General features: G+C 38.0%; 1 protein-coding gene across 5 annotated transcripts in view; it reads left to right on the top strand.

The window, feature by feature from the left end:
- The window catches only part of LOC106488590 (ST13 Hsp70 interacting protein), a 58,403-nt gene extending 39,072 nt beyond the window's left edge, over window positions 1–19,331 (top strand). For all 5 annotated transcript variants that reach the window (XM_067310367.1, XM_067310362.1, XM_067310378.1 and 2 more), the window contains 8 exons: window positions 2,723–2,783; window positions 3,841–3,907; window positions 6,924–7,075; window positions 9,296–9,412; window positions 11,396–11,541; window positions 13,552–13,647; window positions 17,879–17,961; window positions 18,694–19,331. In XM_067310367.1, the coding sequence (XP_067166468.1) occupies window positions 2,723–2,783; window positions 3,841–3,907; window positions 6,924–7,075; window positions 9,296–9,412; window positions 11,396–11,541; window positions 13,552–13,647; window positions 17,879–17,961; window positions 18,694–18,841 (870 nt within the window). In that variant the 3' untranslated portion in view covers window positions 18,842–19,331. The remainder of the gene's footprint in view (window positions 1–2,722; window positions 2,784–3,840; window positions 3,908–6,923; window positions 7,076–9,295; window positions 9,413–11,395; window positions 11,542–13,551; window positions 13,648–17,878; window positions 17,962–18,693) is intronic.
- The last annotated feature ends 1,052 nt before the right edge of the window (window positions 19,332–20,383 follow it).

Here is a 20,383-nt window from a genome sequence, read left to right as displayed (position 1 = left end):
AATACTAGAGGCATGAGAACTCTATAGGAGTGTGATGGTAATAGTAAACCTGTTTTGTTTGAGTCTGAATGTTGGTTGGTTTTTGGAAAACTAGCAAATTTTTGAACTGTAAGCTGTGGTCACACAGATGTCCTCTTGGTAGTAGAGTCACCTCAAGCCATTTGTTCTGGCTACTTACTGCCACCCCTCCATTACTACACAATAGTTGGTGTGGCCCTGTTCAGGGCCAGTTCAGGGAACTGATCTGACTGGAAAAGTATGCCAGTGAAAAAGTTATTTTTTCGGCCAGATTAGTTACCTTGTCTGCATCGTCATGTAGCTGCCCAAAACAGTTACACCACCAGAAAGGAGGAGGCAGAGATGCAAATATGATTGACCAAGAGCTGAGATTGCTTAAGCCAGTTTTTACCTGTTCTGGTGATTATTCATTAATAGTTTGCCAATTCAAATTGCTCTATCATTTTCAGTACTGATAGGAAGGTGGTAGGAAGGTAGAAAGCGGAGTTTCCCCCTTTCAACTGTATGGGTTCATGTACTTGTTCTTACATATCTGCAATCAGTAATATCAATTTGTATTCCCTACTGGTCTTAAGTGTGGTTTGATGAGGCACCTGAGCCAATCTCAAGAGTTTCTGTTGCTGGGGAAAGGGCTGATCCTGCTCATCCCTGTCCTCTTCCTTACTCCTAGCCAGGCGATCCTGTCCCCTTCTGTGTGATGCTTCTGGCACTCTTCTGACTGTGTGGTTGAGTCATTCTGTTCATGAACCCAGGAGAAAACTGACTCTGCTTTTCTGAGTTTATTTTCTTCCATTTAGCAGATGGAGGGGAAGAAGGCACAGGTTATCTTTTGTTGGCAGTAATCTGGTAGATCCATTTTCTTATTTGAGCTCAAGTGTTTGTGTGGCTGCATGGTGGACTGCATTGAGAACAGGAGTCAGCATAAATCTCACTTTGGGATGATTGAAGTAGGGTAAACTGAGCATGTGTCAGTTCCCTCACTTGGTTATGAAGATTGGGAATGAAGCTAGGAGCAGGGGAGGGCTGGAACTTTTAATGGCTGTACAGTCTTGTGGCTGCTTCATGCATAAGTGTAACGACGGTTTGAGTTTGGTTTCAGAGTCACTGTAATCCAGCTGCCATTGGAAGGTATGTTTTGGCTCTCCCTGCCCCTTCTTTTTGTGCTGGTACTAGCCTTCTGACTGAAATTTTTCATATTTTTTTTGCAGATTTTCAGTCAGATGAAAATTAATTCTACTTGCTGTCCAGCTGTGTACACAGTTGATGCCAAGAATGAGCAGATACAGGATAGGGAGGTGGGAGAGCAGAAGCATCCCTTTTGGGTAGAGCCCAAACTAAATGGGTTAAAATGATCAGGTAATTATGGCCAAGTGTCTGCTTTCATGTGCTACCCAGTGTTACAAAAGCTGGAGAAACTCAGGTCTTGTTGAGACACCACCAACAAAATTCAAGCAAGAGTCTTATTGAGGAAGCACCATCTGAAAAATAATCCTCCTTTGCTGCTGGTAAAGATAGGGCCAAGCAGACTGCTTGGGAGTTGGAGCGTTTTCAAAGGCAAAGCTCACTTAAATGCCTGTCAGACTGTAGCTTTAGAAAAGCTCAAGTCAGACTGTGTTGTATGCTTTTAAACTCAGTTCTTGTGTGACTTTCTATAGCCTGGCTCTTCCCACCTTTGAAACGGTTGTATGGCTACTATTGGAAGAATGCTACAGGGGTGGGAGGAAACACCTGGGGATAGGTGGGAGTGGAGGGATGAGTCCTTCAACTTTGCTGCTGCTGGGAAAGCTGTTGGTGGAGCCATAGCTTTAGCAGACACTTCCTTAGTCTAATACTACTGTAGTGTGTTAACAAGTTTCAGCCAGGCCAGGTTCTTTTTTTGTTAGGTATTTTTTTTCCCAAAGCTGTGCAGTATTAATGCTAAAGTACAAAAGGATGATAAAGCTCAGTGGTGGAGGAAGGACATGGAATGGCTACTTGTATGGAAGATAAAGGTATTTATAAATACCTTTATTTAGTTTTGTTGAAAAAGGAAAAGCGATGCTGGCTTTTCCATTTAAAGGCTTTAATGGTTGGATTGCGCAAGAAGTAAAGAGTATAAAAATCTCGTAAGATCCAGGCCATGATTTAATTCATTATATGTAGTTCATGCTCCAGGGGGAGATCTTGGTAAGCAGTGCATAATTGGCTAAACTGGAATTTGGTACAATGCTAAATTAACTCCTGAAAACCCTACTATCAGGGTTTTTACTGAACGTAAGTGTTGTGGGGTTTGGGGTTTGGGTTTTTTTTGAAGTCAAAAATTTATTATAACACAACAGTTGTATATGTTATATTCCTCCCCCCCAGCTTTTTTTTTTTTTTTAAACCAGAGATACTGAGGCTAATGTGAGGTAGTGACAGTGCAATATGTTTGTCTCTTGATTCTCACTTTATCTTCTCTCAGACTTCAAAAAACTTTCCCTTTGGGTGAAAAGCTTCTAATGGTTTTAACTTGATCTAATAATTTGCAAGTGAAAAAACTCCTTTATTGGTATGGGACCAAAAAAACACTTTGGCTTGACATTGGTATGTAATGGAGTTTATCCCCTTTTTAACTTACTCAGTCCACTAGTCTCAGGGTGAGAAATGAAGGGTTACAGGGAGTCTGGCAGACATCTGTAAAAGCAATTGATACACTATATAGCCAGTTTATTTTGTTTTTCAGGGCAGTATGACTGCAATGACTGTATTTTTTCCTTTGGATACAGCTAGGCTTAGACTTCAGGGTAAGTGTCAAACTCCAGTTTCTTTGTATGATGGTGTTTCTGTTCATCTTGGCTTGGGCACTTTTACAGGTGATTGTAGGGGGACCTCTTCTGCATGATCAAGAATCTTAATCATGTAACACTAATCATTAATTCCTAATGCCATTTTTCCAGCTGAAAGAAATTCTCCCTTTTGAAAGTATTGAGCAACCTCTTAATTAGCTGAAAAGGCTGTGTCATCTGCAGCCAGTCATGCCTTTTAAATGGTCATTTTAGACTGAAAGGAAATATAAAGGTGAGAGATTACACAGAATGACATTTGTGTGCTGTTATTCTTTTCAGCTGCTGAGAACACTTCAAACCACAGGGGTTTTATCATGAAAAACTTACTCCTGAGAATGATTTAAGGGGAAAATTCAGGAATAGAACTGGGAGTAGAAACATCTGATGTTTCCCAAACTTCAGGCTGGGCATAACCTTTGTTGTTCTAGTGCTGTATCTCCTAAACAGAAGTCACAGAATCACCAAGCATTTTAACACTGTGGCTAAAGCATTTTTAAGAACTAGAATAAGGTCATCAGCCAGGTCGTCAGGAATATGGGGGGGAGAAATTAGCACTATATTGCTGTTCAGCAGCTTTCAACACAGGAAAATGCAGCTTTTGGCTAAGGCTTAGCCATTTGTAGATAACTGTAAAAGATGGCTTTGCTTGTGGTGCTAGTCTGGAGACCAAGGAATGATTCTGAGAGGAGTGAGGCAGGTCCAGTTCTAGTCTCTTACCTAAAGTGAACCTACCTTCAGTTCGTGACACAACTGTAAGGTTAGGAATTGGTAACTGCAGATAGCCGGGTGACCAAAAGAACCTGCTAGTTTGGGGAAGAATAAAAAGGCAAGCAGCCTTACCTAGCAAATGAAAATAAGAAGGTGCTTTCTGGAATTGCTGGAGTCTTAGGGAAGGTCTGTCCTGTGTGAAGAAGATGAAATGTACTGTTCTGGAGTATGTTCAAATAGGAAGGACAAGAATTTGAAAATGATCAGAATCGGAATAATCTAAAAGCTTGATTCCTCTGTTTTCCAGTTGATGAGAAGCGGAAGGCTAAGACAACACCAGCAGTCCTATTGGAAATAATCAAAGAAGAAGGCTTGTGAGTAGATACTAATTTTCCTCTTGTTCACATGTAGGCAAGCTCTAAAACTAATTTGAATTTGCTTTTAAAGTGGAATACTTTGCCCACATGAAATTTCTCTGTGGACAGATTTTTACTCTGAATTAAAATGTCCCCATGGAAGTGTGATATGACCTAATGAATCTTATGTGTTCATCCTTAGTTAATTTGGATTAATTTTCTTGATCACCTTATGCAGTCAAGCTGTTTAGCTGTAACTGTGCCTCCGTTAGTGAGGTAGCTATCTATGTCTTTTCAGAAATACAGGTTCGTGTACAAGCATACCTTCATGTACCTGATAAACCAGCTTTGTCTGCCTGGATTCTTGGGTGTGTCGATTTCTGGTAACTAAGATGAAACTCTTGGGCAGCTGAGCCACTTTGAACACGAGAGTTGGGACATGCTTTCCATTTGGAAGTTTCTTCTCCTAGCCATGTGGAAGATAGCAATAAGTGACTATATGCTTATGAGATTCAAGATCTACCTAATAGTGGTTAACTTTCAGCAATGCCATGCTCTAATATTTGCCTGACAATCTGTACTGTGCTGGTCGGCAAAAAACAAGTGTACATGTGTTCTCATGGCAAGTATTTTCCTAAGTGAATCCCTGGAACTTTTAAGTAGACTAGAACTTCCAGGCCACTAAAGCTCACAAAAGTTTAGCTTGGCCAGTAGCATTTTGCCACCTTGAACCTGAGCAATTGGCAGTTGCATGCATGAGACCATCTCAGTCCGTTAGTGCTCTCTTTTGTTCACTATTCCGTGTTATGCACCTCACATGAGGGTGGTAGGTAAACTTCAATTTGAAAAGAAAAAATTAAGAAACTAACTGAAGTGGAGAGACTGCAAAAGTGGTCGTCTTGCTTTTACTGTGAAATATAAAAGTCAGTATTTCTTGCAGGAGGGAAACGCTGTTTCCTCTGAAGGTAGAGAGAAGGCCTGGCTAAGGAATGAGCAAACTATACTAGTTTTAGAGAGCTGTCTGGAACAACAACAAAAACCCCCCAAAACACTTGTGATGTAAGATCATAAACATCTTGTTGTCATTAGCTGGTAGAGTCTTGTTCATATTACACTGTTGTGAGAGTGGTTTAAAAATGTTGCTTTTCTCATCTAGATATAAAACAAAGCAAAGAAGTTTAGCTAATGGACTTTCTCTTTTCTGTAATACTTTGTCAAACAGCTTTTCTCTCCTCCCTGCACTTTCATCCTCTTTTAGGAGATGGGAAAGGTGTTCGCTGTTGTACACTGAGTTCATCTCAAGGCTGCAGACTGTAATACAAGCTTAGGTTTTATTTGTGCACAGAAGTACTTGTATGTAGATTTCAGATGCTGACACTGACAAATTGAGTCATTAAAACAAACTTGCGCTTTTTGTCTTAGTTTCCCATTTTGTGCTGCAAGTTGGATGTTCCTTATGAAAGTCATCAGAAATAGTTCTTAATAACCGAAACAAAACCAGCAAACACAATTAGAGGACATGGTCCACAGAGAGTGTTTTCCCCCTTCCTTTTCCAGCACAGAAGAGATAGGTGATGCATAAAATTATTCTACTTCTACTCATGTGTAACTATATGGTCAGTTAATGTGTAGTTGTAACTGTGTGGGCAAATAAGCCTATAACTTCAGAAACTGTTCTAATAACTTGGTATATTCCCAGCTACATGGGAGAGAGAAGCACTGTTGCGTCCAAGAAGAACACCTAGTGTTTGCATCGTAAGAAGAGTCAAATGCGGCTTTTACCAGCCTTGCATCTTTTATGGTCTCCTTTGGGGACCCTTATATTTTGTATATTGCCAATATTTTCATGAATACTAAAGAGCCTCCATGATTACTGCTGGTCATTGAGGACATTTCTTCCTCTCCTAACATGATGTAAGCTCTCTATCTAGCCTGTGCAGCTTCAGTGGAGGTGCATATTATTATACTTTTTGGGTATATTGTAGAACATGCTGGGGATATAGGATGGTTGTTGAGGTGTCCCTGCTTTACATATTAATCAAGCCTATTAGAGAAGGAAGCTTTGCTAGTCAGGTGCTATGAAATCATTCTTAAATCAAGACAGGTTAAGATGATACGCAAACAGAATTATTCACAACACCTAAAAGGTAAGATAGCTGTGAATCCTAAGGTTAGGCATGGGTAATTTTTTTTTTCCATCTGTGATTAATCTAGTTAAATTTAAATAGGAAAGGTCTTTTTCTCACCTAACTAGCTGATTTGCTGTAACTTTAATGCAAGGCATTTATTAGAAATTCCTTCCACCTGCATGCCTTAGGTCCAGGTTGCATCCTTTGCAGAACTCTCTTTGGGGAAGTACATTAACTCCAGTAACTAGTCTTCCATCTTTAAATTTTGCGTGGTAGTCCGGACAGATTTAATTTCTCTTCCTGAAACTAGTTTTTTGTTTCCTATTGAAAGAATAATTGTCTTTAATTCTATCCCAGCTATGCTAAGCATTGTTTTATTTCCTTAGAGATACAAGCCTCTCTTTCCTAGGGTGTTATCTTTTTGGACTGACTGGCAATTCCTTTTCTCAATATTCAAGATTCTATTCCTTGGAATATAAAATGTGTATGTTTCAGTATATGGTATTTCTGCTTTTGAAATGAACGTATCAGTCTGTTAACATATATACTTAATACATATATTCATCCCCTAGACGTTGCTGGCTCTTGGTTGAGAGCAAATATGGTGGTAGTAACCACGCTGGGGTGAGTGAGCCCCAAGCATTTCAAAGTAAATATATTGTAATGTACTTTTGCGACTCCTTTTCAATAGAATTATTCCTGATTATTGTAACTACTTAACTTCTATTATGATACAGTTAGGATTTTTGTACAGTTTGTTACCATTAATGATAAAGACATGCCTACTTAGTGTTGTATGTAGTGTATAGTATTGAGTCTCTGGGGACCCCCACCAGCATGTAAAGTCAGCCAGATCACATGCGGTACTTTGCTAATCCTTACCTTGCCTTTTTCCCCTCCATTAGGCTGGCACCATATCGAGGATGGTTCCCTGTCATCTCCAGTCTTTGCTGCTCCAATTTTGTTTATTTTTATACTTTTAATAGTCTTAAAGCTCTCTGGGTCAAAGGTCAGCATTCAACCACTGGAAAAGACTTGGTTCTTGGGGTTGTTGCAGGTAATAGAATATACTAAAAATATATTTCTAATGAAATTAAGATTTTTTTTTAACTATATAATGTTCTCCTTGCTTTATGAAGTCCACTGGAGGTCATGCTTGTACCTCCACTGTATGCAGACCTTCTTCACTGATTATAGCTTTGATTTGCTTTCTGTCTCCTCATCATCTCATGATATGTTTGCATATAAACTGTTGTGAATTTTGGCACAAAACACAGTAATATTACAATGGGTTACTTTATCTTAACCTCATGTGTTCTTACCACGGTATCCAGGCATCATCTCTTAGATGTTGAACAAAAGTGACAGGGAGAGGTGATAGTTTTTTGAGGGGGGAAGAGGAGGGGGAGGGAGGGAGAGCTGCAACTTCTGAAATATTTTCATTTGGGAATATACAAACTTTTTAATGTAAGGATTCAAATGCCAGTTTTGGGACTTCTTTTTGGGTCACCTGGAAAGTAACACTTTAAGTTTGTAGATGTATGCAAGTACGGGGGAAGTATGCTTGCTTTTTTTTTATCCCTTCCTTTCTGTGGATGCAACAACAGCTTCTTAAGGGATAATGATACTAGTGTTTTTTTCTAGCACATTCAATGTAAGAAATTACCACTTTGTGCCTGTGTTTGCTGCTGCTGTTCTGCCGGAACAATTACTCGTGTGGCCACACTGAAACCAGGTTATTGGAGCTTTAAAAAAAAAAACCTTAAAAAAAAGCCTGTGGTTTATTTTGGGAGGGGTTGTTTGGTTCTAGCTAGTTTTTTTTGTTTGTTTGTTTTACTTTCAGTGTAGGCTCAATTGATGGGCAAGTAGTTGGGGGAAAGTAAGAAGGGACTTCTTAAGTTGGCTTTATCATGGGGGAAACTTTTATATAATTGTATTCTAGAACAAAAGCTACAGGAATTTGGCTAATAGCATGTCAGTTAAAAGACTAGCTCTTATTCAACATGATATTAAATCAGTTGTTTATATGCTTGTCATGGAATAATAATTCAGTTCTAGTGTGAACTGAAAAATTTCATGCTAGGTGTTCGCTGTTTCTCCTTACCCATTTCTTATTCCTCCTACTGGTGGAAGACTGTTCTCTTGCTGAGCTTTCTGATCTGGACAGATTAGATAAATACCAAAAAAATACCCTTTTCCATTCTGGAAAATGAAGTTGTGTGACTTCTCCTTTAACTGAGTCTGAGTGAAGGATGACAAGTAGATTGTGCTCTAGCCTTGTGGGCTGAATTGGTCCATAATATTATCACCTTGATTCTAGTCAAAAGAGATTAGTGGCTTGCCTTTTCTGGTACTTGATTTTTTTCAAAACTTTTTTCTGAGTGCTGAGTACAATCCTTATGAAGGATACAGAAATATAGTTGAGTTTATTTTCTCCTTTTCCGAGCACCCTTGCCCCACTTAAACAGGCACAATGTAGATAGTAATATCTGAAATTTCACCTTTTTCAGTTTTACTATTCTTGATAGTGATGTAGTGTGTTCATCTCAATCTAATGGAACAATCCGGTCTGTCGCTCTACTGGTGGGACCAGTGTAATGGCAATTACTAATTTTTGTGATGCAAAAATATCTGCAAGAATAAGATCAGAAGCTTGTTTTTAGATAGGTGTCTTTGAGCCTTACTTCAAACATTTGCAGGTTACTGTATTTTCCACCTTAATTGTCACTTAGTATCTCTCTAAAGACTAGGTGTTTTCATTCTTCTGGCTGTGTAGGAGATCTGTTCTGGTAGTCAAACTACATGCATTTATCTGTTTTAATCTATCCTCATAAAATAATCCTTTTACCCTTCTCATCATTCTTGTGTGTTTTCTTCTGAAAGAAGGCAGGCTACAAGTTGTAGGGCATGAGCGTGTAGAGTATCTTTGGTTCTAGAATGATGTAGAATGCAGCAAAGTAACAAGCTCACCTAAGATTCTTTCCACACGTTTACATTTGGTGGATTTTTTTTTAACGCTTTGGGAAGGAATAGCAGAAATGTCTTCCTATTGCATGCAATCTGCTGGCAGCTAGTTCATGCTGGGGTGGTAGGGGGATGCCTGAAGTAGCTTATTACCAATTATCAGTTTACGTTTGCTGTATGCTGTTATTTTTCTTCTCCCTCTTCCTAATAGAAATTTCTGTAGTGTGTGGATTATGATAAAAGTGGATACAAAAACATTTGAAACCTTGTGGATCTTAATGATTTTCTTTTCTTTGTGCTGTGTTTTCATTAGGTGTAGTAAATGTACTCTTGACCACTCCTCTGTGGGTAGTGAACACACGTCTGAAGCTGCAAGGAGCAAAATTTAGAAATGAAGACATTGTACCAACCAATTATAAAGGCATAGTAGGTAAGCACCTGTTGTTGTCTTTAGCCAAATAAAAGTTCATGAAATGAAATACCGTTTTGATGACTCTGAAGATCAAAGAGATTTATTCATGTAATAGACTTCAGTCTGGATTCTTTATGCTTCCCTGTCTCTTTGCAGTCATGCTTTGAAAAAGGAGCTGTACTGTCCTCTTCACATGTTCAGTTCTTCGATTGTTTTTTGAGATTGACAGGAAATCTGATTTTGCCACCCCTGATAGTAATTAAGAGTTTGTAGTATGCACACCTGTAACCCAAAGACCTTTTGCAAAGGCATGTGTCTACTCACACAAATCCTGGCATAGTATAATCCTGGAATGTGGTAACTGGAAGTCTAACTTTGGACTGACAGTTTGCAAATTAAAACTTTACTTATTTTAGTCTCTTGACCACCCACTCTTTCAAGATGTCTTCCTTTTAAATTAAAAAAAAAAGTTTCTGTGTTGTTTACTTCCGTGGGTATCATAGAGTAAATATTCTGCTAGCAGTATAAGATGGGAGGCAATTTTTAAATGCCTCTTGAGAATTCTAGCGTATACCTATGCCAAGGCATCATCCCAAAGCCTGCTTTCTCCTGGCACAGTGTGGTCCTGTAGCCCTCACTTGCCTTTTGGAAATTGCAAAAGAATGATTCCAGAATCCCCTTTTTGTTGGGGGAGGGATGTTTTTGCATGAATTCTTTCATGCAATATAGACAGTTAAGCCTGTCAAGTCTATTCCTCCAGTGGCTTTTTGTTAAATCAGACAGCTGATTCTTCTTCAGGAATCCTGTAGCTTTCCTTCTGGCAACTGAATACTAACTAAGGTAAGTTTACTCTTGTAGAATTCAGCAATTTCCCAGTCTTTTCCTAGACCTGTGCACTGTTAAACAGGCAGAGTAGTTCTCTAGGAGTCAGGTGATCCTCCTGTAAGGCCAGTGCTAGTTTAGAGAACTCTTTCTTTAAAAGCAACTTCTGAAATCAGCTTTCAGGTCAGAGAACTTGATAAAGTGGTTCTCCTGTCTGTCCCCCATCTTACAAAGGAGAAGGAAGAATATATGTTACCTTTCTCAAGGTTTGCTCTAGTAGTGGGTGAAAAAAATACTTATCATATGGAGCAATTCCAAGATTTCTGATTTTAAATCTCCTAATTTAAACAAAAGCCCAGCAGAGGCTTTCATGTAACACTAATTCATAGGAACACTTCTTCTGTTGAGTACTTGTGCTTCGTCATTCCTTAGATCTTTAGTGACATACTTGTGGAGCTTCCAGTTGGTAGCTGGCGCTGCTATCTCTGCTGTCCATAAAGGGAACACATCAATCTCTTGTAAAGTCCCTGTAACAAATGCTGCAGTGCTCTTGTTTGAAAAATCACTGTCTCCTAAAAATCACTGTCTCCTGAAAATCCTGAATGCTAGGGGACAGGGATGAATTGATCACTTAAGTTTTCTGGTGGTTTGCTTCCTGACAAGTACATTTCAAGCTTGTATCACTAGAAATGTATAGAATGTTTAAAAACAATTTAAGTGAAAGTAACTCATACTTAGTGAGAGTTTAGGTGTCTCTTTCGTCCCTTGATTCTGGTGGTAGCAGAGCTTGACAGAAGAAGCGTTCTCAGTCAGCTCCCAGGAAGGAGGAATAGGGTATTGAGTTTGATTTGCCTTCAGTTTGGCCTGTGGTTTTGAAGAGGGCTTAGAGGATGAGTATTGAAGCTAAGCTTTTATGAAAAAGAGCGCGACATATGCACAAGGGATAAACTTTAGTTACATTAATGGTGGTGTGAACAGGAACCTGCTCTGTCACTATTTTTCCATTAACTTCTTGATTAGAATGGAAGATAAAAGTGTATATCACATAAGACTGCAGAGCCTAAAGGTGTTTTTTATACACTCTGAATATCAGCCTTTACAATGTAACTTTTCCCATCTTCTGTAGTCAGAATGTTACTCAAAACTTTAATGTTTTTTTTTTCTCATTTTTCTTCTCAGATGCCTTTCATCAGATAATACGAGATGAAGGAGTCTTAGCTTTATGGAATGGTACTTTCCCCTCCTTGCTGCTGGTCTTCAATCCTGCCATACAGTTCATGTTTTATGAAGGCTTTAAACGGAAGCTTTTGAAAAAGCAGCTGCAAGTGAGTAGGTTTTGAGGACAGATGATGGACAATCCTCTGTTATAAGACAGGTTCTTTGACATCTGTTACTTCAGCAAATTCAAAAGTATGGTTTTGGTTTATTTTTTGAAGATTATTTTTGAGTTGATATATCTTTTTAAAAGATAAGTAATCATGATGTCAAGTGAGGCACGAATCTTTCGTGTCCCTAGGTAAGTTATTCCCGTGATGAATTTCTTTTCCTGTAAAAATTAATCTGCACCTCTTATCTAGTCCACATTTCTTTAGCCATAGTTTTCAGTTCTTGATTTAAATTTGAGATTTCAGTTCTAACAATCTCTTTTATAACTAGGTATTTACAGACTGTTTTGAGGTCACCTCTTAACCTTCTCTCCAGTAAATCAAGTATATTGAGCTTCTGAAGTCTCACGGATTTGTTCTAGACCCTGTTGTTATAATAACACTTTTTCCTGAAACCCCCAATTTTTCTATATCCTTTTTCCTAGGATGGGCATTAGAATTGAACATAGCATTGCAGTCATGATCTTCCCCAGTTCTGTAAAACAGAGGTAGAATTACTTCTCCATTGCCACTTGGTGGTTGCCCTCCCTTCCCCTCCTCCTCATCTTTTTTTTTTTCTGTATTAGATAAAGCGTTTCACCTGAACTGATGTTCATTTTATGTTCTAGCAAAATAAAAAGCATTTGTGGTGTTGCATTTTAGGATAATGTAATAACATATGTTTAAGCTGCAATGCTTTGTTGTTAATTTGTGATCTTAGATGTATTTGGCTATGTTAAAATATGAGGTCCTATGAATATTTTACCAAGCCATCCTGTTTTTTTTCAAGACATAGCAAAAATATTTTTAAATCAGATATTGCATCATGATTACGGATGGGGTTGTTTACCATCTTTAGTCAATACTGCAACTGTAGCACTCGATTTGTGTGTGATGAATCTATCCAGTTACATTATGGACAATGTATCTTTTGAGTGGCTAGCTTCCCTTTTCAATCTCTGCATTTTTAATTGCCTGTTGGCACTATTCCACATTCCCATATTTCATTTCTTATGTTACTTTTAAATAACTTGCTACTACTTTAAGTTGGGGTATGTTTTATCTATGGGAAGGGGAGGGGGAGAGCACATTTTCCCTTACAACTGTCTTTCCATAGCTTGCTTTATTTTGGCCACTGTTTTTCTTCTCATTTAACTTTCTCCTGATGGTCAAGTATGGCAGGTTGACCTCCATAAGACTTGCATGTGTGTGTGTATTTCTGATTGGAATTGACGTATTTTGTGAATTTGGAGTGTATTTTGATATGGACATCTACTAATTTTCACTGATTAATTCATATTATCTGTTAGACTGAAATACAGTGTTATAACCTAAGTTGATTACAATTTGTTTGATGCATCATGGAACATTTTGGGTTTTGGGGGTGAAGATGGGGTTCTAACAAGAGTGCTTAACTAATAGAGGATGAGATTTTTAGCCTGTGTCAAGACTAAAATTCTGCAGGATAACATAGTGCTTTTATCTCAGGGTTACAGAATGATGTTTAAGGAGTCTTTTTGGTCTACGTAACGGTTCCAGCAAGAGCATTTCATGTGACTTGTTAGTTTAAACATTGCAAAATCTGAAATACTTATGGACTGATGATATGTTTAATGCAATTTCCCTTTTGTTTTATCCACTTGCAGTGCTTTAAATTGATGTAGTTATGTAGCTTTATCTTCACTATGTTTCAGTAACCTAGTTATAGTGAACAAGTGAGAAATGCAAAAGCTTGTGAGCAGGCAGAAGTTACAAATAACCTTTAGTTGTGGTAAAGTGAGCTAGAGAGCTGGACTGTAATATTAACTCTTAAAAGAAGAGCCAGAGAATCTGCAAAATTTTTATGCCGAAGATGCTTAGATACCCGATACCCCAGTAGCAGGTACTAGTACAGAATACTCTAACACTCATATAGGTAACTGGCTGATTTAGTGCTATGTGGAAGTAATGTTTTCATTTTATACTCAACAGCTCACATCTTTGGATGCTTTTGTCATTGGTGCAATAGCCAAAGCAGTTGCCACCACACTCACTTATCCTCTGCAGACAGTACAGTCGATTCTGCGGGTAAGTATTCGTTCCATATCAAGGTAACTACATCTGACTTGTTCTGTAAAATGCGTGGCCTGTTCACATGCCTTGTTTTTCTTGAAGTAATGAACCCCTCTTTTTTGGGAGCCCTTTTGAGCAATGCAGGTCATGGGCAAGGACACCTTTTTCCTCTGATGCCATACTGAGGGATCGTGGTTAAACTTGAAAGAAACGTGCACAACTAATATCAATTAGCTTGTAGGATTGACAGTATAATGCATCAGTACAGTGTCTCCCAAAAGCTGATGGCACCATATTATTTAAGGCCTTGCAAAAATGTAGGTTCAATTCTTTGAATATAAGTGGAGAATGTGTCAAATGGGAAATGAAAATTAAATCCTCTAAGCCCAGTTTGTTTCTGGATGACCTGCGGTAAATCCAAAAAAATTCTATTCATAAGTTTTGTTTTATTCAGATGACTGCCTGACCTCATCAGTAGCCAGAATGTGATTCATCAGGGGAGGCTGAGCTCCCTCATAAATAATGTGTTCAACCACTTGCCCAGCTGTGTACACTAATTGTAGTGGTAATGGAAACACTTGCATTTATTCTCACTTGCAATTTGTACCTATGCTTGGTAATGCTGCTATTGACACAGTGTGTCAGCAGAGTTGTAATATTGGAACAAAACCAAGTGGTTCTGTGGCGAAAAGAACCCTGACCTTAATTACTGTGCTTTTTAATCTACTTTTTATAGATTGTTTCTTGTTGATTTAGTAACCATTAAAACGTTAATAAATGTTTCCACATGAAACATAATGCTATTTTTTCTAAATAAGGAGAAGCTCTAATTGAGCATATACTGTAAAGCCATTATATATGTTTTAGAACTTGTGTAAATTTGGAGAATTAATTGAATATATAGACAGCAAGCTCTCCATCCTAAGGTATCAATTTGCAGGCTTATCTAATAGGGATTTTTGTTGTTGTTCATCTGGATTAAATTGATTTTCATGCAAATTTTGCAGTTCTTTTTGTTTTCCTTCCCTCTAATTTGGATGTGGATTAAATATATTTTGATTTTTTTCATAGCCTGTAAAAAGATAGTTTGAGTGCTATATTTCAAACCAACAGGAATTGAATGTATTTTTTATTACTGTGTTTGCTACTACTCTAGAAAGATGCTTGGTAAAACTTTTGCACAGCTTTTATGCAGAGGGAACTTCTGTTCCTTTTTACTTCACCACACTGCTGGTGCAGAAAATGACATCTGCACTATAGAAATTAAGTTTTACAGCAGTTATTTTTCAGAAATTTTCCTAACTTTCAATTATCAGCTGATCCAGTGCCCTCTCATTGCCTGTCTTAACCCATGTGATTCTGTGTTAACAGCCTGGACCTGTCTCAGCAGTTAAACTGGTGATACAGGCTTTTATTACTGAAGTGACAGGTACAGAAACACATACTAAGCAATTTTACATTGTTTCGATCAGTTGTAACATCAGTCTGTTTTTAATTTGTGATGTGTTTTCTGCTGATATGAGGATGAACTAGAAGGAAAGTGGAGTGCTCTATTTCAACTTGAGCGTTGCACAGCAGTACAGTTCTGGTGGGCCAAAATCCATATGTCCAACCCTCACTTTCTTCCATGGTTGCTACAGAAATAGTTCCAATCTTGTGACTATCACTTCATTTTTTGCTTTTTTTTTTTCCCCCTTTGGCTTTTAAACAAAATTCTTCATTCCTCTTGCTGACAGTATCATTTCTTAAGGCAAGGCAGCTCTGGTAAGTTGTGCTGCTAATCTGATGTACAAACTTTTCCTCCAGCTGCTGCTGCTTACTGCTCACCTCAGTGTAAGTCATCTAGTTCACTACTGTCTGGCCTAAGCAGTAATGGGCTGCCTTTCTGTTAGAGCACAGGCTAACCATCAGTGTCCTCCTGGTGGTGGTGGGTTTCTTCTCACAGTGGCCCATTGTGAAACTGTGCCTGGTACACTACTTCTCCGTGCCAGTCCTTTCCTACCCTGTGGTCATGGGGTATACAAGAACCTTATCTCTAGTTCTGCAGTTACTAGGGGTTACTTCTTCCCTTTCGCTCTATAAAAGAAGTAACAAGCAGAAACCCTGAAAGTTTCTGGTGAGAACAGCACAAACATGCATGTGGGACTTCCAGCATATCTAATATCTGTGCTATCCAGTTCAAGTTTGCACTACGTTATGGTGTATTTTCTGATCTAAAGCTTGCACTGTTAAATTTGATGAAGTGTTTATCACTCACACTGTGATGTTCAAAAAAAAAAAGTTAATAAAGGTTTAGTATTTTCAAAAATAAGATTCTGTACAAAGTATACTTCATACAGTTTATAGAGTCATTGGGTTTTTTTGAAACAATGTTAACAGCCTTACTCACAAACTAATACAGTACAACCTTTGCACAATTCGTGAAAACTTATATATCAAAATTAAGTTGTAGCCTCAAAGTAAAGGACTTTCTTTTTTTTCCTTAAACCCTTAGAAACTTGTTTGAAAGTTATTAGGATTCTTCCTAATAAAGTCTCTACACCTTTGTTTGCCACTTATTAGCAAAGCTCTTTTCCTGGCTTCCATATAAGGAGTAGTTATCCTGTGTAATGGATAGTGCTAAGCAGCTTCGAGCCATACCATCTGGTATGCCTGTCTCCTTTTCGGTCATTAAAAATACATGCCACTGCAGTTATTTATTTTGCAGTGAAACAGCTTCTTTAGCCTACGTGTCAGAAAGCAGTGAATAAATGGAATCTCCCACTGGAGAAATGGCAATACTGTTAGTGTTCTTAGTGCTTGTGGAAGCAAAAGTTCTCTTTAAAACTCAAGCCTCTTTTCTTTAATGTAAAGAATCCTGGGCTCATTGGGAAATCTTCCACACTAATCAATGAAGTATTGATGTCCCAGGGAGAAATAACCTTTTCTTCTTTGATGAACCTTTGTTCACAGTACAACAGAATAGTCTGATGGGTAGAGAAGAGAGAAGGAAATACCTGATGCTGGTGTAGTTTGGAAATCTCTGGGTAACCTGGACATTGTAACTTGGAACCTAGTTAGCATTTTTTTGGGGGTGCATCTGAGTCTTTGACAATAATCTCTATTATTGATTTATCAATGTCAAATCACTTCGTTACTGATGGGAAACTGATGGTCTGTGAGCTTCTAGAGAGTGATATTGCAAGCATTCTCCTAAAGAAGGGAGCTTTGCCACAGTGTTCTGTTGCTGCTGTTTTCATTTGAGTTAAGACATTTAGCAAAGTGACCTGTGTCATCTTGGTGTTTTCTTGTAATTTTTGGACTTCCTAAATCTACTCTCACATTCTACCTATTGTCAATGGTAGTTTCTTAAACCTAAGAAGCAGCAGTTGCCTGAATAAATTCTGGGAGAAATTCATCCACAAGCAGTTACTTGATTTCATCTTTCTTTTTGACACAGCAGCATAATACAGACTCCAAAAGCTATTTGGCTATGTCATTATAAATACAAGTGTGGCAACCTTGCATATTAATAATTTATATTTACCGTTTGCTGACAGTGCTACTGACCTGTGTCAGATAAGAGTATCAATGGATGCCAAAAAAGGAATCGCTGAAATTGCTAGTTTAACCCCAAGACTTAGAATTAGAGCAGCAGCTCTACTTAAAAACAGTTTGGGGACATGTAAACGCACTGAGTAAAAGAAAGTATGATTTAGGCCAGCTGGGTAGATGAAACAATTTTGGATTCATCCACAAGAGTTTCACATGTAAATATATTCCTCAAAAACCATTGCTGGGCAGGTAAATTTTGGTTTCACCTATGCAATCTCAAAGAAATAATGGTTTTCAGATATATGAGGCTTTGAGTCTCTGTTGAATGAAAGCTGCACAAGCCAGAAAACTTGTTCTGAATTTTATATCCCTATTAAGACTCTGCAGGTCTGGTAGTCGGAGAATCCTGAAAACTTTTCTTCTAGAGCAACCAAAAGAGAGCAAGCATGGCTCTGTGTAACATTTTCTTATAATCCATCTTAAAACCAAAGCAAATTATTTATAGTAAATAATGTTTTAATGGTTGATGCATAAGGTTCAGTAAAATGTAGTGTAAGCTTTGACTGCACTTCTTCACTGATGAATAGTACAACCTGGAAGATACTAAAATAGGTTTAGGATAGGCTCTCCAAATTTCACCCATATATTGGGGTCTCTGTGTAGTAACATGGGGAAATAGTACCAACTAATTGCTATTTCTTCCTTTTTTCAGTTTGGACGGCACAGATTGAACCCAGAAAACCGGACTCTAGGTAGTCTTAAAAATGTTCTGTACCTTCTTCAACAGAGAGTGAGGTGAACTTTTTATTTTTTCTAACATGATATAAAAGACTGAGTGTTATTAATACATTGAAAACATTGCTGAATCTAACTCTTGTGTCTTTTTGCCCTCCATTCCCTCTCTCCCATATTAACCATTTGATTCGGCCTGTCTTTTGTACTATATTGTAGAATAAGTACACAAAACCAAGTAATTGCTCGTTCATATCTGTATGCTAATTGGTATCAAGGATATCTACAGATACCAGTTCATTCTCCTCTGACCTTGAAAAGAAGTTGTTTCTTGCACAAAAGACTTACCTTCTGCAGAATTTTCTCTTTAGTAATATTACTAAGGGCTGTAAGATTCTTTTTATTGTCTCATTAGTTTAACTTTTGGTTTTAATTGTTTGTTGACTAGTAGTTAATGGAGATCACTGCTTTTTTAGGGAGCTGGCTGTTTAACTTTTATGTAATGAGTATCAACTCAGTTTATTACAAACTCATGTTTGCATTGCAATTTGTTTTCTGTCACTTTCTGCACAGACACCAAAAATGGGATGTTACAATGTCTCTCCTATTCTTCACTGCCAAATATAGAATATTTTGGTCAGGCAAAGTGTGCAGGAAGTTTGCTGTACTGATGAGTATGTTCAGAGGACAAAAGGGGAGTTAGGTTCCTGAAGTATCAATTTGAGTACTTCTTTCTAGTGTTCTTGTTTACTTGCAGGAAGCTCTTTACACTTGTCAATTTTGTTTTCTTCTTAGGCGTTTTGGATTAATGGGACTCTACAAAGGCCTTGAAGCAAAGCTCCTGCAGACAGTTCTTACTGCTGCACTTATGTTTCTAGTGTATGAGAAACTGACTGCTGCAACCTTCACAGTCATGGGATTAAAGCATTCACGCAGGCATTGAAAAGGGAACCTATGCCAAAGAATGAGTATGGAAGGAATATATGGGGTCTAGAGAGGCACATTCCATTTCTGAGACCAGTCTGGGTAACACAGAGTCCTCACTTTCTCTTTATTTCTCTTCTTTTGTAGCCACCCCCATCTCATCCATTATTTGGAGAAATTTGAAGTAAATTTTATGGGACTTGTTGCTGTCCCTTTGGGGATAGCTCATTCCCTCCTTTTCTGGGGATTTGCTGTGTTAAGAAGCAAAATGGAAACCTTATTTAAGCACTTGAAGTGAAATTTTTACTACTATATGATTTAGTTGACATTCTTGGTAAAAATGGATACCTCTCACTATCCTTAACTTTCTTGTTTTCCCTCAAACTGTCCTCAACTGTTCTTCTATGTTTACCTTCAATCAACAGCTGTCAGGGACTTGGTTTCATGTAATTCTCCTTGCAAGGTGTTTATGTCACTTGATTTTGGTTCATTAAAATAATTCATAAACAACAAGATTCTTGACATAGTTTTCATTTAACTTCCAATATATTTGGGATGATATGATATCTTTCTCTGCCACAAAAATACCTGGTGGTGAGATTTCTGAACTGCTAGAATGTATGTTACTAGTGACTGGGCTTGCTGCCTTCTTGACTCTGCCTAGCAAATTTTGAGTCCACATACTGGGCTGCTAGGAGGAACATAACCTCTTGCTCTGATAGACTACCTCAGTACGTTATCTGGGAAATTCTTGCTTAAAATATCATTATGGAGATGCTGAAAGGCTGTTAGCTTTACTCAAGTGCAAAGTAGTTCTGATGCCATTTTAGTTGAAATCTATGTGGCTGCTAGATGTTTGAATTCAGTGTCTCATATTTTGGTCTGTATGGCATGAAGGAGCAATTTTTTTTTTTTCTGGCTGCTATACCTGTAAGAAGAAAGTAAATACTTGTTATCTAGCTGAAAAATGCTCTCCTATCAGCCAGTGTGGTTTCAAAGGAATAAAACATTACCTGACATCTTTGCAAAAGAACCAAATACAGTAAAACTGCAGAGTGGAGTGCTGACCCTTGCTGTGTCTTTGTTATTCTTAGACACTGGGTAGGGAAATTTTGTGTTAAACTCTCTGCTCAGCTCTCCTGACCAATTGTACTAATTAAACAGTTTCATAATGGGAGGAAGGCAAAAGTGACTGAAGGTGGGAGTATATATAAACTCTTTAGTAATACATTATATAAAACAAGATACGTCCTTGTGCACATGATATTTGAAACTTCATTGCTTCTGCTTTTTGCAGTATTGATTTAGACAGACTGAATCAGCTAAAAAGCTGCTTAACCACAGATGACTGAGCAAAATCAAAGACAGTTGAGGAATTGTTCAGTCATTTGTTCAATCAACAGGCAAAAGTTCGTGTTTCAGGTGGTACCTTCACCGAACTTTTTCTCATGTGTGGTTTGAATTGATGATGAAATTCAGAATTAGAATTGCTAAAATCATTTCAGACTTCAAAGGAGTATGTGAATATCTTTGAGATTAAAAAAGCATAATTTATCAAAGA

The sequence above is a fragment of the Apteryx mantelli genome, chromosome 1 (assembly GCF_036417845.1).
Source record: "Apteryx mantelli isolate bAptMan1 chromosome 1, bAptMan1.hap1, whole genome shotgun sequence".
Classification (NCBI taxonomy): Eukaryota; Metazoa; Chordata; class Aves; order Apterygiformes; family Apterygidae; genus Apteryx; species Apteryx mantelli.
Note: the sequence above shows the minus strand (reverse complement) of the source record. Positions and strands in the feature narration are given on the sequence as shown.